Source organism: Rhinopithecus roxellana, chromosome 20, assembly GCF_007565055.1.
Source record: "Rhinopithecus roxellana isolate Shanxi Qingling chromosome 20, ASM756505v1, whole genome shotgun sequence".
Classification (NCBI taxonomy): domain Eukaryota; kingdom Metazoa; phylum Chordata; class Mammalia; order Primates; family Cercopithecidae; genus Rhinopithecus; species Rhinopithecus roxellana.
Genome location: NC_044568.1, coordinates 65,521,907 through 65,545,899, shown reverse-complemented (window position 1 = coordinate 65,545,899; position 23,993 = coordinate 65,521,907). Strand labels below are relative to the sequence as shown.

General features: G+C 47.0%; 1 protein-coding gene and 1 pseudogene across 2 annotated transcripts; both read right to left on the bottom strand.

Annotated features, from left to right (window-relative positions):
- Positions 1-1,141: 1,141 nt before the first annotated feature.
- ATXN1L (ataxin 1 like) lies at positions 1,142-12,433 on the bottom strand. 2 transcript variants are annotated; one of them, XM_030924344.1, is made up of 3 exons: positions 12,298-12,433; positions 10,390-10,451; positions 1,142-8,856 (listed from the first exon to the last, which is right to left on the bottom strand). In XM_030924344.1, exon 3 carries the CDS (start codon positions 8,734-8,736, stop codon positions 6,667-6,669), a length of 2,070 nt encoding a protein of 689 aa, XP_030780204.1. In that variant the 5' UTR covers positions 8,737-8,856; positions 10,390-10,451; positions 12,298-12,433; the 3' UTR covers positions 1,142-6,666. The 2 variants fall into 2 exon arrangements, with proteins under 2 accessions (XP_030780204.1, XP_030780203.1); XM_030924343.1 differs by having other exon boundaries at positions 1,142-8,853.
- LOC104654749 lies at positions 11,992-23,194 on the bottom strand (annotated as a pseudogene).
- Between the last annotated feature and the right edge of the window lie 799 nt (positions 23,195-23,993).

Below are 23,993 nucleotides of genomic sequence, written 5' to 3'. Positions count from 1 at the left end.
CCACTGCGCCCTGCCTGGGGTTTGTTTTTTTGAGAAAGGATATCACTACATCACCTAGGCTGAAGTACAGTGGCAAGATCATACCTCACCGTAACCTCTAACTCCTGGACTCAAGTGATCCTCCTGCCTCAGCCTCCCAAGTAGCTGGAACTATAGGTGTGCGCCACCATGCCCAGCTAACAAACTAAGGTTACTTTCACCAGGCAGGCTAAAATATTTGTTTTGAAAAATACATTTAAAAGAAAATACTTAGTTGACGTGCTTGTAATCAATCCCAGCTACTCGGGAGGCTGAGGACAAGAAGATGAGAATCACTTGAACCCGCAAGGTGGAGGTTGCAGTGAGCTGAGATTGTGCCATTGCACTCCAGCCTGTCAACACAGTGAGACTCTATCTCCAAACAAACAAACAAACAAACAAAAACCTACTTAATTGACCCAAATGCCTTTCTCTCAGAGCTCCATACTGGAGTCCTACTTGGGATGCTTTAAAATGACTTGAGTCCTCATTATGTGCCAAAGATGATTCTGAGCGCTTTACATAGATGATCTCAATCTTCACAAGAAACTCTGAATTCATACCAACTCAGGAGTTGCATCTCTGGGTTCAGAAGTACCCTGCCACTTACTAGCTGTGTAACTTTGGGGAAGTAGTACTTAACCTCTATGTCTTGGCTTCCCCATCCACAAAATGGAAATAGTAGCAACAAATGCTTGTCCGTATAGAGAAAGCACTTAGGATATTCTGTAGCACATAATAAGTGTTCCATAAATGCCACTTACTAGTGGCAAGCTTTCTAAATTTTAGGCAGTAGCTATGATTGGGGCTGACTTATTCCAACAATTTCTCGCAGTATTCCTGAGTAAAGAAATGGGGAGAAGGCCAGCAGTGAAGGTGCCTACAGATCCTTGTGATTCCACTAGAATCTAAGTCTTCAGGTAGACTTCTGGGTCTCTGAAATCCACACCAACAGAGGGGAGAAACCATGCTTGAGGACAAGATCATGCCATCTGCCTTGAGCTCACCGCACAATATAGGCACCATTTGTGCTCCATTACAACTGCTCCCACAAAGGTTTCTATCGCCCACCCCATGGCCACCATCTAAGGCTGGGATAGGAAGAAGGCGCAAACACCAAAAGGAAAAGCTAGTAGTTTATATAGATAGATATATAGATATATAGATATTGATAGATATTGTGTTTACATAGTCCACAAGTTAAATGCAGGTATCCATAAGAAGAGCATTAACAATAAAAATACAATCTGTGTGTAGCCAAGTACAGAGACTTAAAATGGTAAAACAGCAAAAAGGATCTCACAAAAGTACAAATATACAGTACAAATTGATTTATTTAAAACAGTTACAAAAAGCACAACAAAATAGAGATTATCCTTAGAATTATTAATGCTTTGTTAAAGATCAGGTAGGATTAGAGGGTAAGAAATGGTATTGGGTGGAGGGAGCACCTGACTAGTTCTAAGGCTTTAGATACAATGCAGTTGATTACATATTAATTCAGCCATTACATACTGGGGATAGTAGATGGGGGATCAGTAATTTATCTACAGGGAACTCCTACACAGATCCATCCAGACCTCCCCAGTGCCATCCTTCTCCACTCCTTAGGACCCTAAAGCCACCTGGATGACAACATTCCCATCCTTCTTTCTCCACCCCATTCCCTATCCATATATTCTTCCCTCGCCTAAGGTGCTGTGCAAGCTGAGAGCAGTCTGCTCTCTGCAGCTGGATCATATACTGTTTTGGCTACAGGGATCCTGTGTGACTAAGAAGGTTGTAGGGGACAGCCTTATTTTAATACTTTAAGTTAGCCATGAGTACAGTCAGTCCCTCCCCCAACACAATCTAGATTCTCTTGAATGCAAGTATCAATCAAGTGAGGGATCAACCCTGCCTTCAGCAATACCAGCAATGCACTAACCACTCACAGCTCACAACTACGTGCAAACTCCCTGTCCAGGGGGTGGGTATAAAACCACTGTGTCATCAGCTCACTCTCTCTCTCTCTCTCTCTGAAGAACCTCAGTCCCCATGACAGTCATAAAGACAAATAAATGCTTGCAAGTTTGACAATAGGTAAAGGCACATGGGCTGCTGCCACACACACTGCAGGCAGGAACCCAATTTGAGGCCATCTTCACTGCTGGGCATTTGCAGTGGAATGGCTTTGGGATCACAAAGACTTTGAGTTCGCAATCTACCAGGGGGGATCTAGGTTTTACTGGAGAACTAATAAAGAAACCTTTAGTGTGAAAAGTGCATTTATGACTATTGTTCCTGCTGGGGAGGCAGCAGGGCAAACCCCAACACCTCTCCTCCTTCCGCCCCAGGCACTGTGCATAGTCTGCAGCTAAGGAGAGAGTGCAGTCGACTCTAGCATCTCTGGGGCCAGTGTCATCCTAGGCCCAGACCAGGCTTCTGGTCCAAAGATGGATCCTAGAGTTGAAAGAGCAACTGACAGCTGCAAAGACCCAGATGCTTATTTTATTATTGCATAATGTGGGAGACCTTCCCTACCCCAGGGAAGATGGAGGGTGAAGGCTTCCCAGCAAAGGGCAAACAGGTTCCTGATCAACATCCAACCTAATAAGGTTCAGCTCCTCAACTGTAGTGTACACTTTTGCCCATCTGGAAGGTACTGTAGCTTCAGTGTGGTTTAGTAAACTTAGCCTAGGAGGCCAAGATGTCTCCCTAAAACTTAGTCTCTGTCCTATTTACTTTGTTTATAAGACTGTGACCTAACTTCCCATGGCCAATTCAATTAACCAGGTTGTCTTTACTCCAATGGACCCAGGCCTTTTCCCAGTCAATCCATGTCCAACCCTTCATCTCCAGTGTGATCACTCAACTCTTCAATATGCCTGCTTACTGCAGGTTTAAATCACACCACCATCCTGTGCTTCCCCCTAAATCGCTCATGATGCCCACCAGTAAAAATAAAACTAAACCCCACTTGAGGTGCTATTTCAGCCAAACTTTAAACCCTCTTCAAACTCCAGAATCCACCTAACTGGAGCTGGACAAACTTCACTGGGATGCTGGCATGGTCCCCTAATGTGGTTCCCTTCATTTAGTTTTTAAAACAGGATACAAGATACCACAAAGGAAAGAAGTTAATTAACAGAAGACACCACGAGTAGAAACCTGCTTGTTTCTTCCTCAAGATAGTCAGACATTTGGAGCCAAAAGGCTCCCAACAGCACTGAAGCCATATCCCTTTGGATTCACCAGTCCACCAGCAGCATTTCATACCATCCCTATTCAACATGACTTTGCTATAAAATAATGTGGCCTAACACAGGTAAGAATGAACCGGACGCCTAGACTTAATCTACATGGCCAAAGACATGGAGGATAGGGAGCTGTAGAGGGCAGCAAGCAGGACAGTGAGCAGACAGCAGCAGTGGCAAAGCAGCGCAGAGCAAAGCCCTTGGTGGTATGACCAACTGGGACCAAGAATATAGAAGGATCAGCCCAGATCGGCTGAGGCCCCTCCCCTCAGGTACAAGCACTCAGCTCTGAACTCCTAGATCCTCTTCCCCCCATGCCACCTCTTCCTCATGTACACTAATCTTGATAGGAATGATTCAAGACTTGGCTTATTATCCATCCATGACTGGGTTCCCCTATTCCCAAATTGGTATACACATTTTTATACAGTGCCAGACAGTCAGCAGTCCTCCTTTCTATTCCTAAGAGCTGGAAACAGGCTCTGACAGGCTCTGGCCCTCGTCAACTGCTCATTCCTAAAAAGTTGACAACTTCCCACTAAAATACTCTCTAAAAACTGCTCTCATGTCTCCTGCAAACTCAGGAAATTCCTATAAGGAAGAATGGACACACCACAGGTTAGTCATATTTTTCATGCCTGGAGGAAAAGACTAAACTAGAGGTTAAAGGCAAGGGGAAGACCACAGCTCTGACCGAGATTTAGAGCACAGAGCTTCTTTTCCTGGGGACCATAGTTTATGAGATACCTTTGCAGCTCAGCAAAATCAAGTGTTAATATGTTATATATGCATGGAACGATATTGTGATATTACAGGAGCTGCTGGTATTGCTTCACCAGCAAGAGACAAAAGAGGAGCAGCAACAGAAAGGTCAGGGCCCAACCTGCCAGGGTCCTCAAGAATTTCTCTTTTCCAGAATTCCGTGGAAGTTAACAGGTTGGAAAGTCACAAGTAGCCCAAGTGGAGCGTTATTTGATTTAAACTAATTGGTCTGTATCTGGTTAGATATAGGTTTGCCCCATAAGCAGAAAGCTCAGCTTGTGTCCTTGCAGACACTGCTTGAGCATCTTCTGTGTACATGTCACTAAATTCAGTTGATGAACCTTCCTATGAGGAAGGACGCTTGTGAGAAACCCGTGCAAACAATGAACTCTAGGAATGAGTTGCTCATGAAACAGCCAGAGATGAGGCCTTCTCCCAAGGCTCTCATTTGAGGAGATTCCTCAAGACTCAACCCCACAGGCCCCCACTGTAGGAAACAAGCCAGAGAAAGCAGCATTCAGAGAATGGGGGACAGAGAAGGGGAAAGATATGATCCCAAATGCAGTACGCAGTTGGTGTCTGGTTCTGATACAAACCAGATACTGAAGCACTCGTGGTCAGGTCAGCAGCTTCCTTTGATGGACCCCCAAAAGCTGACTGACCAGGCGACTGCTTTCAAGGAATGAAAGAGTGGAGTGTAGGGCTTGTAGCAAACAAGCCAGTTTCAGTCACTCTGTTCCCCCAGGAGAACAACCTTTAGCACCTGAACACTAAGAATGACTCCATTCTCAGAACTTCCCCTCCCCCCAGGAGGTAGGTAAGATTATTTATCCCCATTTGGCAGGTGGGGAGGAAGTGAAAGAGCCAGAGGTCACGAGACTTGCCGAAAGTCCTTGACAGAGCAGACATCAGACCTCAGAGGTTTGGACTCCTGATGCCAGGCCAGGTCGCGGCCAATCCAAGTACACCTTATAAAGGACATGACAGGATCATAGCCTGGGAGAAGTCTAACCAGAGAGCTGGGTGGACAATACCCTGAGTTGCCTTCAAGAGTCTAAAGACCCCCAAAAAACAAACAAAAAAAACTCACCCACCTGAAAGCTAGTGGGGGAGCCTAATTCCCAATACCCAATGGAACCCCACGGTCTGAGCTGATGCTAAAACTTGTGAAGAAAATGTGGGATTAAGACATTGGCGGGGGCTGGGGGGGTGCAAATGCAACTAAGATTGAAAATACTTTTTGCAGAGGAATATACCACCACAAAATGACATCTATTCAGGTATTGAAATGTTATCAAGACTATCCTAGAATCTTAGAGCTGGTAGTGGGAGGGGATGGCTTGGAGACACCAGAATGCTGGGAGAAGCAGTGGAATAAGACGTGAGGGGCATATGGGACGTGTGAAAATGTATGATGGGCCCTCCCAGCCATGCATTAGCCCTGGCCCAGGGCATAGTTCCCTTCTTCTTTCTCCACCAAGCTGTTTGGCAGTGGAAGTGGAGGGGACATGATTTTGAGATTTTAAAAATAGAGATTATAGCTGAAGGGGAAACCAGAGAGACCCCTACCCACCAAAAACTAGAGGTCTTGGTCAGAGTGGACAAAACCAACTTTGCAGACAAGGAAAGGCAATGCAGCTACAAATGAGGCCCAGGTCACAACACCATGCAGAGGTCAGGGCGGCAGGAGGGTGGGGGTGGCGCAGGCACTTAGGCACAACACAGACAAAGGTGGGGGATCAGTGCCTGGGAAAAAAGGGTCTACCAGTTCTTTCTAAAGTCACCATTACCAGCAAGATTCTGTGAGATTTCAAAGTGAGTCTGGCATGCTGAATTGGAGGAGCTTTGTTAGGTGAGCTACCTTTCCAGAGGCCCTGCCTAGAACCCAGTCAGCCTGGCTATCAAGTCTCTCTCCCAAAGTCTCCTGACTGAATCCCTGGCAAGGTAGTACTTCACTCTGAACCCTGAAGGGGCTCTCCCTCTGGGCCCCCGTGCTGCTAGAAGCCTTGTAGGCGGAATGGTGAGGAGAGATGGGGAAGAGCTATGAAGCAGAGGATCAAGCAGAGTCCTGTAGATCAGAGTGCTCCTCCCCTACACACTCAGCCACAGACATCTGGAACAAAATCACCCTTTAAAGTGCGCATCTCTCACAAGAAGGGTTCTGGGTGGGAACCCTCTTATTTCCAACCTTGGGGCCTCCTGGCCTTCCACCACAAAAAAAGAAAAAAAACTTCTGACAGTTTAACTGCTACTATAAGCTGTGGATCATCATTTTTGGCTCTCTTTACTCCCTCCCTCTGCCATCTGCTCCCAAAGCCTGGACTTTCTCTTGCAGGAGCTAGGGATGGGGAGGAAAGAACAGGGAGGCCCTGATTTTGGAATGTTTCTTCTCCTGTGTGCACCCCCTTCCTTCCTTGCCCCAGGCCTGCTGCTCCCTATCACAACACCCTCTGGGGTTGTCCTGAAAGGACACCATGGGGTAATGAGCAACAGATCCTGCCTTGGGAGGCTGACTTCATGCCTCCCCTTTCCCCCAAATCTCACTGCCAAGAAAGCCATTCCCTGCTCGGCGTGTGCAAATCCTCTGCCTGCTCACGGTGGCGAGGCAAGGCTCTGGGGTAAAGCCCCAGTCCTGGTCTGGGAAAGAGGTTCATTTTCCCGCATTGGAACGCCCTTCAATGGACAGCTTTACCTCCTGTGGAATGAAAGAGGGACGGAGCAGCGCAGCCCGTGCCTCCTCCCCTTGCATGCCGTATCTTTGGAAGCTCGGGGTTGGCCAGCAGGCCTGAGCACCAGGCTCAGGCTGGGAAGGCTCTACCACATGGGAGCCCTCTCCTGCCGGCTGGCTCTTCCCCTCACTGTCACATAGCTCTCTGGGTCCCAAGACCGTCCTCTCAGGCCTTTCTCGGGGGGGACCCAGCTGGCCTGGGGGAGCACAGCTGGCCTGAGACACTGAGTTACTGTTCAAGCTCTGTAAACTGATAGAGATGCAGACATCTCCCACCTGTAGCCGATGGCAGGGCAGAGAGAAGAGTTGTGTCGTCCGCCCAGGGCTGCAAGAGGACCAACCCTGGCCATATACAAAGAAGGGGTGCTCGGGGGGCACCTCGATGCTCACTTTGCTCTGCTGCTCACCAACCACAAAATGTAGCATGACAAATCCAGGCCATTGGCTCTCCTGAATGTCCACGACCGTGCTAGAGTCAATCTTCAGCCCCCCACTCACTTCGGCACTGCGCACAAAATCCTGGGTCTGGAGGTCCTCCACCCGCTTCAGCTCTCCCGTAGCCAGCTGGATGATGGCGCCTTTCATGAAATGGGAAGGCAAGTGGGAGGAGGTAATGGGGGGCGGCGTTGGCTCTTTGTCTGGGAAGGTGGCTCTGGCCTGCACGTCCAGACTTGATGCTACCAGGATCTCCGAGCCCACAGGCAGCAGGCCTGAGTCAGTTCCAGTGGGCACCAGGTTGCCATTGGCTACAACCATTGCTTTGGGTAAAGGTCTATGTTTTACTGGTTCCTGATGGGACTGAGGGTAGAACCCACGGGCCTGATTTTTCTCTGCCAGCTCCGCAGGGTTCCTGGCTGACCCTCGCCCCTCACCCTGATGGTCGGGGGGATGATGGGATAGGTTGAGGGGGCTGGGTTCCTCCTTCCTCTGAGCTGCCACCACACAATAGTCCTGAGAAGCTAAAGCGCCAACCACTCGCTGGACCTCAAGGTCGGTGTCCGGGGTCCCCCGGTGTGCTGGTGCCGCTACCTCCACCCGTGGAGTCTGAGAACCTGAAAACAACTGTCCATCCACCACACATTCTACCACTGGCCCCAGTCCCTGGCCTTCACCCTTGCTGTTGGGGGAGTCAAGGGCTTCACTTTCCCGTCTTACTAAATTTCGTTCTCGCGGTCTCTGTCCTCCATTTGCAGCAGCTGCTTCCAGAGCAGACTGGCTCTCCTGAGGGGTAAGAACTGGGCTGGCGCCTGCTGGAGGGGGTTCATGCAAAGTATACCCAGCAGGTAGCCTGGACATCTGATAATAAATGGGCATCCGACCTGGAGCAAGGTCCAGCGGCTGAGTACTTGAATGATGTGGCAATTGCCCAGGTGGGGAGGTGGCAGAGGGAGCTTTGTTAAATGAGTGGGCCGGGGAGGGAGCCTGTGGGGGAGAAGTGGCTCCTTCTGCCAGAAGTGAGGCATATGGCACAAAGTGTGGAAGGTGAGAGGTGGCAAGGTTGGCAGAAGGAGACAGCAGGGGACTCGGTAGGAAATTAGGTGGCACAGCATAGGGAAGGCTATAAGGAGACCCAATGAACTGCAGTGAGGTGGATGGGAGCTGAGCATAGTGGATTGGGGGATAGTGGATGCCTGGATGTTGAATTAGTGAAGACGCTACATTAAACGTCGGGGGCAAGGGGCTCATATTCACCACAGACGGGAGGCCAGTTGGTGAGAAGGTGGCAGGTGGCACAGCCACCTTATACAGCATGCCATACTGGTCCACTGTCAGACCGGTGATGGCCTCAGCTCCATCACCCCCCAGGCTGACTCTGGTTCCTGCCTGGCTCTGCCCAGCCACCACAACCCCTCGGGACCATTCAGAAGCATCACTGGAGGGTGTGTGGTTAGCGGAGCAGCTGGTAGTTCTCCCCATATCCTCGCTGGTCACGGGGAGGTCTCGTTTCTTTGGTGGAAGGCATTCCTGACTCCTCTCATGAACAGGTTTCATATTGCTCTGTGGTATTCCTGGAGCCTGGAAGGAGTCGGCTTGCTCCCTGGGGCATCAGAAGGGGCTTCTCTGTAGCTTCCCTGTACCCCTCTCTGCTTCTGGCTGGGGCGCCCACATCTGCTAGGGAACAAATCAGAGGCAAAGAAAAGTAACCTAGGGATGAGCCAAGACAAAGGAAATACAAAGAACTGTGCCATGGAGGAAGATGTAACAAAGGGGACTGTTAGAAAATAAGGAGGAAAGAGAAAGGGGCAGATAAGGAGGCTACCCCCAACTCATCCAGCCTGGGACATGAGAGAAACACAAGGCTCAAAGAGCTATAGAGACAAGCATTCACCAATGCACAAATAACCTGTGGGCTCCACAAGCCCAGAGAGACCAACAGCTTCACAGTTAGTCATGTGTCTCATGAGCCATGAGCACCTTGTCTCTTTTCTGCCTTCTTCCCAAAGGGGGCTCTGAACACATGGTCTTTCCTGCTGGCTCTTTTGGTTTTTTTTTTTTTTTTTTTTTTTTACACACATGGAGTTTTGCTCTTGTTGCCCAGGCCAGAGAGCAATGGTGCAATCTCAGTTCACTGCAACCTCCGCCTCCCAGGTTCAAGCAATTCTGCCTCGGCCTCCCGAGTAGCTGGGACTACAGGCATGCACCACCATGCCCGGCTAACTTTATATTTTTAATAGAGATGGAGTTTCACCATGTTGGCCAGGCTAGTCTTGAACTCCTGCCCTTGGGTGATCTGCCCACCTCAGCCCCTCAAAGTGTTGGGATTACGGGTGTGAGCCACAGCGCCGAGCCACCTGCTGGCTCTTTTTCTTAAGTTTCTCCTTTTGCTACCAAACATGAATGTGCCACCTTCTTTCCTGAACACATGACCTCATCCTTGCTTCCTTTCTGTAGCCTAATTTGGGTTATGATCTCACCTACCACTATCCCAAGCCTGGCTAAAAACTCTCTTCCTCCTTTGCCTCATATCATCAGTACCTCAAGGACCTAGGTGTCAAAATCCTCAGGTCTGCTTGTGTCTTTTTTTTTTCAAACTTTGCTCCCTAACCAGGTTATGAAAATTAACATCTTTGCCCCATGAAATAATACATTTTAACTCAGCCTCTATATAGTGAGAGTGATTAAACTAGTTTGCTGTCAACTTGTTTCTCCTCTTCACCAAAGAACAACAAAATTCTTCTGACCTTACGTACACTTCCGGTTCCCTAGTCTCAAAAGGCTTCTTTTCTTCTCAGTGATCACCTTCAATTTGCCTTCTCTATCCATTCCCTTTCTTTTTTCTTTGTGCTTTCTTTTACTAATAGCTCTTTATCCACTGTAGGTCTGCTCCAGGCACCACTCCATAAAATTCTGGTTCCATTCCTCTAAACATGCCTGTTTTTTTCCCCATATCTGTATGATTCATAAGAAAGTTCTCTTTCCCCTTTCTCTTACTGTCACCTTTTACAAATGCTTCTGTCCATTGTTATAAAGCAACTTTTTGGTCTGAACACTTCAGTACACATGAACTTTGCTGCCTATTTCTTCCAACCAGGTTCCAGTTCTTTGGATCTGAAAAGAGCTTTCTATATTATATTCTGTTCTGTTTTTCCACTGTGACATCCCAGATGTTTTCCTGAAACAAGGAATTCAAAGTGCTGGTATTACCTGAGTTTCCAGTGGTGCTTCTGAGCAGCTGTAGTAAGTGTCCTCCCGGCTGGCTCGGGAGCCTAGAAGATAGAAACAGGAATGGAGTAAGCGGCTGCCTGACCTCTGTAATTCCAAAGCATTACAGTATACACGTCCTTGCCTCATCTTCTTCCCCACAGGTAAACGGTACATTTACCCAGAGTGCTCAGGCAGTTGAACAGAAAGAAAAACATCTCTAATGTTCCAACTTGTAAGAAGTCATCCCTGAAAAAAAATTTTCATGTATCACATTTCATTAGTTTTCCTTAACATCATTTCCCTAACATCTACCTGTGCCTGTTCCCCAAAGGTTAAATTTGCTTCCAATACAAATTTCAGATAAATGCAAATAAAAACGGAAGCTTTAACACTGTTCCCATATGAACAGTGGGAAGCAGGAAAAATCAACTCCATGGATTTCCCCTTTATTCTGGGCCTGTGAAAACATAAATATGGCGTTATTTAAATGAAAAAGGCAGCACTAGATGAAAAAGAACAATTATTTATGTTTCTGGGGCAGAAAAAGAGGTCAAGGGGTAGTCAGTCACTCAAGGGGAAGACTTACTAAGAGATTTTCAGGGTTAAAAAAAAATGAGCGTGTGTGTGTGTGTGTGTGTGTAAAATTTTCTGAGTGACTACTTTATACCAAGTGCTGAATCAGGTATGAAATAACCGGAAAATATTGCCTTGGTCCTCAGGTGGCTAACATCGGTGAAACAAAACTACCGCTAAACCACCAGTATGTGAATCTCCACTTGCTAGAAACGCAAAGCGTGAAAGAATGGAGCCTTAACCTCTGAAAACAGAGAAAGTAGTACAGATGAGTGAGTGCTCTGAGAAACTGACTATCCTGTCCAAGTCCTACAGAACACTCCAAGCCTCAACCCAAAACAAATGCAACATCTCTCTTGAGATTGGCAAGGTGCAGGTGCATACAAAAGGTGGAAGGATAGGAAAACATAGTGGGAAGACAAATTCCTAATTCCACACATATTACACAGTGGCATAAATGATGCCTCTTTTCTCCACCAGCAGTTTTAGTAACTGAAAAGCAGTTTGCTTTCTTCTTCATTCCCAACAGAAACTGGGGTCACATCTTCAATCCCAAAATGATCCTTGCTTTCTGTAACGAAAACTTTAAAGAAAACCTGCCTCCAGGTCACCCAGAGTTTAGCAAATATAGACTAGTAAAAGGACCGAAAGAGGCAAAAGGTCTGCAGAAAGGACAACAAAGAGCCAAGCCTGTGCGCCAGATTCCCACCACGCAAAACACACTTAAGAATCCGAAACCTCAGCCTCTCGAGAACCTCACTGAAGATCTCAAAGGGAAAACGTAGCTTGTGACCCCAACCGAGCTAACAGGCTGTTAGGAGAGTTGCCAACGCTGCTAGCAGAGCCCGGAACCAAGCTCCTCATCACGCTTGGGTCGGAATCAAGGGGCTGAACCCAGCTGGAGACTCAAACCTCTGCTAGAGGTGCGAGACTAGGGTTATGGCTCCCAGTGGTCCCGCAATCCTTGTGCCAACAAGGGTAGGGCTCGAAATTGGGAGTTCTGCGTTTAGAGAGTAAGGGGTCCACCCTTCACCAAGGGGGCAGGGGCGAGGCCCGCAGGCGACGCTTCCTTGTTTGGGGGCCCTTCCCGCCCCGCAGACTCTGACACCTTGGCTCGCAGGGACACAGCCTTCGGGGCGCCGGGGCCTGAGGCCGCCTTTCAGGTCAGGCCAGAGAGAAGCGCAAGGGGGTCTAGGTGCGGCCTCTCCCCTCTGTCTGTCTGCGGTTCATGGGCCCCGGCTCGGCGGAGCAACGGGCTCCTGAGGGCCACTTCCTCAGAAGCACCGAGCCCAGGCCTGCCTGGCCCCGGCGGCCACCACTTCCAGGGACACTCACCAGCCCATTTCACAGCGCTTCCCGGGATCCACCCGCTCGTCCCGGAGCGGCCGCAACCGCGGCCGCCGCCATCCCCGGCCCCGGAGCCGCCCCACACCCAGCGCCCCCCCAGCCGGGCGCCCGGAGATGGCGTCAAGCGCGTCCCGCCCCTGGCGCGGAGAGATTGCGTCGCGCCGGGGTGGGAGAGCAACGCCCAGGACTCCCCGGGAAGGGAGGGTGCCACACTCCCATCGCGTTCGGCGTTCCCTCTGGTGGGTGAACAAACTCTTCTCCCTGGGACCGGGTCACGTGAATAGGTCTGGGCCCGGCCCCCTCAGCCTGACCCCATAATGACCCCGCAATCGTTCCACCTCAGTATATTTTGGGGTTCCCAAACAGCCCCGGGGCGTGGTCATCGGCGACCCCCCATTTCCTGGACTTCTTGTCCTGACTTGTGCAGCCTTTTCTGAGGAACTTCAGGGAACCCCGAGGTGACCTAGGCTCAGGAGAAAAGGAGATACCTCTTGGGGACCCAGGTGGAGATAGGAAGTCTTTGTGTGTGTGTGTGTGTGTGTGTGTGTGTGTGTGTGTGTGTGTGTGTGTGTGTGACGGAGTTTCGCTCTTGTTGCCCAGGCTGGAGTGCAATGGCACGATCTCGGCTCACCCAACCTCCGCCTCCCAGGTTCAAGCAATTCTCCTACCTCAGCCTCCCGAGTAGCTGGGATTACAGGCATGCGCCACCATGCCCGGCTAATTTTTTGTGGGTTTCTCCATGTTGGTCAGGCTAGTCTTGAACTCCCGACCTCAGGTGATCCGCCCGCCTCGGCCTGCCAAAGTGCTGGGATTACAAGCGTGAGCCACCGTGCGAGGCCAATAGGAGCTCTTTAAGTGTTGAGAAGTGGCCCCTGAGGGAGGTAAGAGAGTGAACCCCACTCAGGATCTAGGGGAAGGTGACAAGGAGTGGAACACCTGAAAGTTTATAGAGAGGCCGGAGTTTAGTACAGTGAGAAGCAGCTTGGTTTAGTGGAAAGAGGGCTTGACTACTCGGTGAAATATTAGGTCACCATTCATTACAAATTAACTAGTCAACTTCATAGTAACATGAACATCTGATTAACTTAAGTGAAAACAAAATTGAGCGCCAGTTGAATTTATGTTTGAATGACAACTGGTTTTTTTGTTTGCTTTTAAAGTATTATGTTGGTGCAAAAGTAATTGCGGTTTTGGCTACCGAAATGGAGACTTTCAGTTTCTGCAAATTCTGTTCAAGAAATAAAATCGAGCCGGGAGTGGTGGCTCACGCCTGTAATCCCAGCACTTTGGGAGGCCGAGGCGGGCGGATCTCGAGGTCGGGAGATTGAGACCAGCCTGGCTAACATGGTGAAACCCCGTCTCTACTAAAAATACAGAAAATTAGCCGGGCATGGTGGCGGGCGCCTGTAGTCCCAGCTACTCGGGAGGCTGAGGCAGGAGAATGGCGTGAACTCGGGAGGCGGAGCTTGCAGTGAGCCGAGATGGCGCCACTGCACTCCAGCCTGGGCAATAAAGTGAGACTCCGTCTCAAAAACAAACAAACAAAAAGATATATAATTGCAGTTTAGTGCGTGTGTACCTATATATATATATATTTTTTTTTTTTTAACCCTGTTGCCCAGGTTAGAGTGCAGTGGTGCCATCTTAGCTCACTGCCTCCTCAAATTCCTGGGCTCAAGCAGTCCTCCCACCTCAGCCTCTGGGGTAGGTTGGATGATAGGCATGCACCACCATGCCCAGCTAATTTTGTAAAATTTCTTGTAGAGACAAGGTCTTGCTATGTTGCCCAGGCTGGTCTTAGACTCCTGTGCTCAAGTGATCTTCCCTCCTCGGCCTCCCAAAGTGCTGAAATTTCAGGCATGACCCTACCACACCCAGCCTCGGTTGTATGTATTTGTGTGTACAGAAAAGGAGTAGAATACATAACTAATTAACATTGGATATTTTTGGAAAGGTAAGTGGAATTGGGTGGTGGTCAAAAGGCAAAGAACTTATATTATTGTTTGAATATTTAGGAGAATATTATCTTAGAAATAAAAAAAGTAAGTTAAGATACAGATACAATGCATGATCTCTAAGAGTCTTTCTAGGGAAGCCTTAGACCTCAATTATGTTTTCTCACCTGGATGGGCACATAAGGCCATAAAAAATTATCAAGCACCACACACACACACACACACACACACACACACACAGCACAAATGGGAAAAAACATAGTGAAGTTACTGCTGTCATCTAAATCATCAGAGTGTTTTGCTTCATTAATATTAATATTGTTCATGACAGTCTCCTCTCTCAGTTTGGCCAAGAAGGAAGTCCTGTGGTCACTCAGTGTGTCCGTTTTAGCACTAACTGGCATTCTGGTTTCTAGTTCATTTCTTAGCTCACTAAACTGGCATTGAAATCGTCAAGATAGGAACCCTTGGACTATCCAAGCTTTTCAAGGATAGCTAGTTTCTGCCAGATCAAGATACACACTCGGAGCTGGATTTTTTGTACAAATTTGAAAGAGTAGATACAGGTAGATGTAAGCAAAAAAAAGTTTTATAGCTACCAACCATTAACATAATGACATATGTGATACAAACCATGTCCATTAAAATATAAAAAGCAGGATGTTCTGATTGGTGAAACACAGGTGATTTCCGGGTTTGGCACTGCAGTCCCAAAAGGGTGGGTTATATCTCCGCAGTATCCCATTCCAGAACTCTTTACTACTCTGAGTAATCCTTTTTTCTTTGGTTGTATATCTTGATGGTAGAAAGCTCCATAGCAACAGTTTGACAGGTATATTAGTGATAAGTAAGCTAATAAAGTTTTTAGATTTATGGCACAAAATCTAGGTAACCAAAAGTTACCTAATTTATCCAAATATCTGTATTATTTTCTGGAATCTGGATAATGTCCCTATTTAAGCTATTTATAGTCAGTAAACCAGGCCAGGTATGGTGGCTCACTCCTGTAATCCCAGAACTTCGGGAGGCCAAAGCAGGTGAATCGAACTCCTGAGGTCAGGAGTTCGAGACTAGCCTGGCCAACTTGGTGAAACCCCCATCTCTACTAAAAATACAAAAATTAGCTGGGCATGGTGGCCCGTGCCTATAATCCCAGCTTCATGAGAGGCTGAGGCAGGATAATCGCTTGAACCCCGGGGGCAAAGGTTGCGGTGAGCCGATATCGCGCCACTGCACTCCAGCCGAGGCAACAGAGTGAGACTCTGCCTCAAAACAAAAACAAAAACAAAAACAAAAAACTGATAAAGTAAAGGGTTTTTTATTTTTGATGTGTTTTAGGTATTTGGGGTATTTGGAAAATGAAAAGTTAAACTTCAGTCTGTTTTGTCCACTTCTTCCCTTTCCCTGGATTCCTATTGAATTCCATTGTTGTGTATAGATTGAATTTTTGTGATGGGAGAGCTTGAGCTGCTCTGTTGGAAGGAAAACAAAGATAAAACCCTGTTATGTGGGTTATTTTTCTCCCTGAGCAGTCAGGAGTTGCAAACCAGCTCTCTGTGTTACCTAGTTCTCACTGGTGATATTTCTTGTCCTGTAATACAGGGAGGGGAAACTCAGGAAACTACCCCAACTCTTTTTGACAATGCAGATCAAACCAGAGAGAAGCACTGGTAACCATGCGTGTCATAACAAGAGGAGTAGGTGGTGTCTTTCATACTGTCATGTCTTCCTGTTTGTATACTTGAGTATGTCAAGGTGTCGTTTTAGGAAAGGAAATTTTATCTTTGGGTGCTAATTGCAGAGACAACAACAAACCAGCCGGACGCGGTGGCTCAGGCCTGTAATCCCAGCAATTTGTGAGGCCAAGGCAGGCGGATCACTTGAGGTCAGGAGTTCAAGACCAGCCTGGCCAACAGGGTGAACCCTCTCTCTACTAAAAATACAAAAATTAGCCAGGCATGGTGGCAGGTGCCTGAATCCCGGCTACTTGGGAGGCTGAGGCAGGAGAATGGCTCGAACCCAGGACGCACAGGTTTCAGTGAGCTGAGATTGCACCACTGCACTCCAGCCTGAGTGACAGAGTGAGACTCTGTTTCCAAAAAAAAAAGAACAGCAAATCCCAAGTATACATTGAAATTATATTGATACTCTAGAAACGTATTGGTGCCTGGTATTAGATTACTTTTTTTTTTTTTTTTTTTTTTTTTTTTTTTTTTTTTGCGATGGAGTCTTACTCTGTCTCCCAGACTGGAGTGCAGTGGCGCAATCTAGGCTCACTGCAACCTCCACCTTCCAGGTTTAATTGACTCTCCTGCCTCAGCCTCCCGAGTAGCTGGAATTACAGGTGCCTGACACCACGCCCAGCTAAATTTTGTATTTTTAATAGAGACAGGGTTGTTGCCATGTTAGTCAGGCTGGTCTAGAACTCCTGACCTCAGGTGATCCCCGCCTCAGCCTCCAAAAGAGCTGAGATTACAGCGGTGAGCTACCATGCCTGGCTTTAGATTACTTTTCAAAAGCTTTTCTAGATATCCAAATGGAGAAATAGGCAATTCTCAAGTTTCTGTTTTAGCTACTTCTCTGAACAATTCTGTGTCCTCATTTCCACATGCTTTTAATGTTGTATGTGACCTTGCCAGATTCCAAAAGGGATTTCCCTTGAAAGTTCATAATATTTTATTTAGAAGGAGGTCTTATAATTTCTCTGTAAGTGACTACTATTTCCTTTGGGGAGGGGGATCTCCATCTCTTGTGTATTTCTTCAGACACTTGCCAGTGACTTTTGTTTTTGTCAGAAACTTCCTGCAGAACTCTTAAAGGTTACAGTAGAAAGACTGACCACTGGAATAAACTGAAGGAAAACTAACTGTTATTTGCACTGTAAGAGTCATATCTGAGGAACTGGTCTACAGAGAGGCAAGTGCATTCAGGCCATTGCTGAGTGGCCAGAAGTTCCCTACAGGAGGCTTGTTGAATGAATAAATTGGGTGTGGAAAAACTGGAGCCATTCGTAATACTAATAACTTTCTCTGGGAAGCTTGCTCAGCAAGGTGACTTGTGAGCTGTTGTATCTTGTGATGAAATGTTCAGCTTTACCTGCAAAGTTAACTTTGTAGTTAATTTGCAAGTATAAATCGCCTATAACTCCTGGGAAAAATGTGAGTAAATACTCCAGGCAGCATGGCAAGCTGCCTTTCAGATCACTGCACAATCCTCTAGGTGATACATCACCTAAGACCTCACTTAGCAATTTTGGAATTTAAAGGAATGTTTCTGACTTGTGAGAATGTGGTAATAATTATGATAGTGATCAACTCATTTTAAATGTTTCCAAAGACTGGACGGGCACGGTGACTCGTGCCTGTAATCCCAGCACTTTGGAAGGCCAAGGCGGGCAGATCACTCGAGGCCAGGAGTTCGAAAACAGCCTGGCCAACATGGTGAGACCCTGTCTCTACTAAAAATACAAAAATTGGCCAGGCGCGGGGGCTCATGCCTGAAATTCTAGCACTTTGGGAGGTTGAAGCGGGTGGGATCGCCTGAGGTCAGGAGTTTGAGACCAGCCTCGTCAACGTGGTGAAACCCCGTCTCTACTAAAAATACAAAACTTAGCCCGATGTGGCGGTGGGCACCTATAATCTCAGCTACTCGGGTGGCTGAGGCAGGAGAATTGCTTGAACCCAGGAAGTGGAGGTTGCAGTGAGCTGACATCACGCCATTGCACTCCAGCCTGGGTGACAAGAACGAAACTCCGTCTCAAAAAAATTAGCCAGGCATGGTGGCAGACACCTGTAATCCCAGCTATTCCAGAGGATGAGGCAGGAGAATCGCTTGAACCTGGGAGGCGGAGGTTGCAGTGAGCCGAGATTGTACCAGTGCACTCCAGCCTGGGTGACAGAGGGAGACTCCATCTCAAAAAAAAGAAAAAAAAAAAAGTTTGCAAAGTCTGTTCTGTATCTTGATCGTATCAACATCGAGATCCTGGTTGTGATATTCAGCTACACCTTTGGGGAAAGACAGGGGAAATGGTACTCCAGATTTCTCTGTATTGTTTCTTACAATGTGTGGATTACATGTGAATCTACAATTGTCTCAAAATAAAAAGTTTAAATTAAAAAAAGTTTCTGAAGGTTTAAATGTAAAACAATGTCCAGGATGGGCGTGGTGGCTCGCGCCTGTAATGCCAGCACTTTAGGAGGCCAAGGCCGGTGGATCACGAGGTCAGGAGTTCAAGACCAGCCTGACCAATGTGGCGAATCCCCATGTCTACTAAAAATACAAAAATTAGCCAGGTGTGGTGATGCGTGCCAGTAATCCCAGCTACTCAGGAGGCTGAGGCAGGAGAATCTCTTGAACCTGGGAGGTGGAGGTTGCAGTGAGCTAAGATCTCGCCACTGCACTCCAGCCTGGGCGACAGAGCAAGACTCTGTCTCAGGAAAAAAAAAAAAAAAAAAAATCCAGATTACCAGATTTCTCTCCACAAAGGCAGAGAACTTTATCTAGTCAGTCTTTTAAATTGTGCAATAGCTATTGAATTTGAGCCCTCTGGGCAAATTTCTCTGGAAGGGCTCCTTTACCTTTTTTCAAACATGCACACACAATGCTATTCCTTCTGTCAGGTGACAGCTCAAGTCCGAGTACACCCATGAGCAGGGGTAGTGCTCCAAGTTGTTTTTCTTAAGTTCAACTTGTTTTCTATTGCCTTTTGCTCTTTCCTCATTCCCATGGGTCACATGAGTCATTAACCCCTCAATAAACTAAAAAACTGATTCTCTCTCCTTATGAGAAGGGTTCAGGTGAAATAAATATTGCATTATGTTAATTAATTGCAGTTCCCTGCGTCTACAGTTAACTGCCCTGTTGATTTATCATCATCTATTAGTAGGAACGTAGCTGTCGCTCAGACTTTCAAATTGATTTTTGGGCTTCTTTAGCCAGGTCTTAAAGATGTTTGTGCATTATTTAGACAATAAAGACCTAAGGAAAGTATCCAAAACACATGACATTTATGCAAACCCACTGGTATCCATTATTATGACCATGAACAATGAGAATGACATTGATGGTATAAATAGCCCTTGTAAATTTTAAACTGCAGGCCGGGCATGGTGGCTCACACCTGTAATCCCAGCACTTTGGGAGGCTGAGGCAGGCAGATCATTTGAAGTCAGGAGTTCAAGACCAGCCTGGCCAAAATGGAGAAACCCCATCTCTACTAAAAGTAGGGGAAAAAAAAAAATTAGACATTGTGGCGCATGCCCGTAATCCCAGCTAGTCTGGAGGCCGAGGCAGGAGGATCGCTTGAATCCAGGAGGCAGGGGCTGTGGTGAGCCAAGATCACACCACTGCAGCCTGGACGACAGAGTGAAACTGTCTCAAAAAATATTTATACATATATATTTTAAACTGCATGTCCACATGTTCTTTTATTTGATCCTGACAATCTGGGGACACATATTATCCAAATAAATATTACCCTCTTTTTACAAATGAAGAAATTTAAATGAAGCACCCTAGTGATTTGATATAAAACAAATTAGCCCTGTCTTACCGAAGTTTATTCCTTTTTTGAAAGGAGATAATAATCTTGACCTATCTCACCAGAGTTCTATTTGTAACACCGTTCTGTTACCTGGGTACACAATAAATGTGTGCGGATATTGGTATTGGTGTAACATTGGCTCAGCATTTATCTGAAACAAATCTGGTATTACCATAATTTCTTTTCCCTGAGCTGTCTAGTGGAAAGAACATTTTCCTCCTTTGGACTTAGCCACGCTCCCTTTCAAGCACTGGGCCTTGTGTTTATCTCAGATCCAAATGTAGTCTCATGTCAGCATGTTTTGCAGTGACAGAGTAACTCTGTCTATTCATGATTAGATGGTAAACATCACATGTTAGGGTATGGCACATAGACAGCATATGTAATTTGGAGGCTCACAGGTTTTCTGGGCTTGTGAAAAGACCATTTCCTCAGGACTAAGTCATCAATTAATAACACAAAGTAGAAATACTTTTTTTTTTTGAGACGGAGTCTCGCTCTGCTGGCCCAGGCTGGAGGTGCACTGTTGCGATCTCCGCTCACGTTGCAAGCTTCGCCTCCTTCTCATCTCACAGCATTCTCCTGCCTCAGCCTCCTGAGTAGCTGGGACTACAGGTGCCTGCCACCACGCCTGGCTGATTTTTTTTTTGTATTTTTAGTAGAGACGGGGTTTCACCGTGTTAGCCAGGATGGTCTCGATATCCTGACCTCGTGATCCGCCTGCCTTGGCCTCCCAAAGTGCTGGGCTTACAGGCGTGAGCCACCGCGCCCGGCCCAGGATAATTTTAAATTATTTGTAGATGGCCAGGCATGGTGGTTCACGCCTGTAATCCCAGCACTTTTGGAGGTCGAGACAGGCGGATTGCTTGAGGCCAGGAGTTCAAGACCAGCCTGGCCAACATGGCAAAACCCTATCTCTACTAAAAATACAAAAACTAGCTGGGCGTGGTGGCACACACATGTCCCCGCAGCTGCTCGGGAGCCTCAGGCAGGAGAAATGCTTCAACCCAGAAGGCAGAGTCTCAAAATTTTGAGAGTGAGGCTCAAAAAATAAATGAACAGGCCAGACACAGTGTCATACACCTGTAATCTCAGCTATTTGGGAAGGTGAGGCAGAAGAATCGCTTGAACCTGGGAGGTGGAGGTTGAACTGCAGCCAAGATTGCACCACTGCACCCCAGCCTGGGCAACAGAGTGATACTCCATCTCAAAAAAATAAAACAAAACAAAACAAGACCAAGATCCAGGGAATCTTGTTAATGAATGTGCCAATGTGTTGAGGCAAAGAACATGTATGCACAACTACTAGTTTTATGTCCTCCCAGTGACTGGTATCAAAGTTCTTCATTAGGAAACTTGTGGGCAAATTAGAGGGAGGTAAAGGAGTTTTCTTGATTACCTCCCAGAATTCCTGCATCTGTTGCAGCACACGACGGGTTCTGACACGACTTTGAAAGCTTCAGCAATGTTAAGGCCATTCATTGCTCCTGCAAGACGGTGTTGAGTTTGTTGATCGCTGGATAAGTGGTTTGCCTAACTTTAAGTTTCATTTTTTGAGGCTATATACAGTGGCTCATGCCTGTAATCCCAGCACTTTGGGAGGTGGAGGCGGGTGGGTCACCTGAGGTCAGGGGAGGCTGAGGCAGGAGAATCGCTTGAACCTGGGAGGTGGGGTTGCAGTGAGCTAAGACTGTGCCATTGCACTCCAGACTGGACAAGAAGAGCAAAACTCCATCTCAAAAAAAAAAAAAAAAAAGTTTAATTTTTTATTTTTTGGATCCAATTCACTTGATTTAAATCTTTTTTTTTTTTTTTTAAGACAGACTCTCGTTCTGTCGCTCAGGCTGGAGTGCAGTGGCACAATCTCGGCTCACTGTAGCCTTCGCCTCCTGGGTTCAGGGGATCCTCCTCCCTCAGTCTCTGAAGTAGCTGGTACTACAGTTGCATGCCACTGTGCCTGGCTAATTTTTTTTTTTTTTTTGAGACGGAGTCTCATTCTGTTGCCCAGGCTGGAGTGCAGTGGCGCCATCTTGGCTCACTGCAAGCTCTGCCTCCCGGGTTCGTGCCATTCTTTCACCTCAGCCTCCCGAGTAGCTGGGACTACAGGCTCCTACCACCATGCCCGGCTAATTTTGTTTTTTGTATTTTTAGTAGAACGAGGTTTCACCGTGTTTACCAGGATGGTCTCGATCTCCTGACCTTGTGATCCACCTGCCTCAGCCTCCCAAAGTGCTGGGATTACAGGCGTGAGCCACCGCGCCTGACCTAATTTTTGTATTTTTAGTAGAGATGAGGTTTCGCCATGTTGGCCAGGCTGGTCTTGAACTCCTGACCTCAAGTGATCCACTTGCCTTGACCTCCCAAAGTGCTGGGATTGCAGGTGTGAGCCACTGCACCCGGCCTTTATTTTAATCTTTAATATTTTACTTAAATACTTTAATCAGTAACTTGCTAGTCTCCATGGTATTCAAGTGAGAAGGAACATCTCCCCAGCGCCAGTTCTCAAAACTCTAGAACAGGGATGCAAAGGCATAGCCATTTCTTTTCTGAGCATAAACTTCTTCAATAGAGCAGAAGACAATGCTTGGTGTGGTTACCACCATTAGCACGGATTCCACAGATTAGCTGTATATCAGTCAGCCAGAGAATGCTGAGAGGTACTCCAGATGTCCTTTCCACACTGGCATTTTAGAAGAGATCTTGATCTTGTTACATTTTCCTCAAACCCTTCAGGGTGTGATTAACCTGCAGGCTATTGGCTCTAGTTGCTGAAGTTTCCTGACAGCACCCCAGGGCACTTGACTGATTGGAGATAGTCACCACAATGAATTCTGCAGATTCTCCTTTAAAATACCTTGTATTAGAGTTCTCTTAGAGGGGCAGAACTCATAGTTTTTATATATGAGAGTTTATGAAGTATTAACTTACATGATCACAAGGTCCCACAATCGGCTGTCTGCAAGCTGAGGAGCAAAGAGTGCCAGTCCGAGTCCCAAAACTGAAAAACTTGGAGTCTGATGCTTGAGGGCAGGAAGCATCCAGCTTGGCAGAAAGATGTAGGCTGGGATGCTAGGCCCATCTCTCCTTTTCACGTTTTTCTGCCTGCTTTATATTCGCTGGCAGCTGATTAAACTGTGCCCACCAGATCAAGGGTGGGTCTGCCTTCCCCAGCCCGACTGACTCAAATGTTAATCTTTTTTGGCAGCACCCTCACAGACACACCCAGGATCAATACTTTGTATCCTTCAATTAAGTTGACTCTCAGTATTAACTATCATACGCCTTCTAAGCATTTTTTTTTCCGAAAGTTGTGCAAGTAAGCCAAAACTCAAGGATCATCAAATAGACTGTAACAAATTGGGCATATGAGATCTTTCAGCACCTCCATCACATACTTTGTCCCCTGCCAACAGATGTGTTCAGCAGGGTTACCATCTCCCAGGCAAAGCAATCACATTTATCTCCAGATCTAGACATAAGAATTGTGGTGTCTCTCCTTTCAGTCCCTATATATGTAACTGTATGTAACATACACAAGTGTGTAGATACAGGTATATTAATATATAGGTTTATGTTTCAATTTTAGTTTTTTTTTTTTTTTTTTTTTTTTTTTTTTTTGAGACGGAGTCTCGCTCTGTCGCCCGGGCTGGAGTGCAGTGGCCGGATCTCAGCTCACTGCAAGCTCCGCCTCCCGGGTTCCCGCCATTCTCCTGCCTCAGCCTCCCCAGTAGCTGGGACTACAGGCGCCCGCCACCTCGTCCGGCTAGTTTTTGTATTTTTAGTAGAGATGGGGTTTCACCGTGTTAGCCAGGATGGTCTCGATCTCCTGACCTCGTGATCCGCCCGTCTCGGCCTCCCAAAGTGCTGGGATTACAGGCTTGAGCCACCGCGCCCGGCCTCAATTTTAGTTTTTAAAACTGATTTAACATTATATTGTGAACGTCCTCCATGGGCTACTCTTGAAGCAAGGAAAAGAGGGAAACATAAGGCCCCAAATTTCATAATATTGCGCTTTCCTTAGGGAACTAGACTATTGTCTGGCTGAATCTGTATCTGTACTAATCTGGGCAGTTGTCAGTAGCATGTAGAGTTGCCTGAGTTTGACCAGTTCTTTTTTTTTTTTTTTTTTTTTTTTGGGAGATAGAGTCTCGCTCTGTCGCCCAGGGTGGAGTGCAGTGATGTGATCT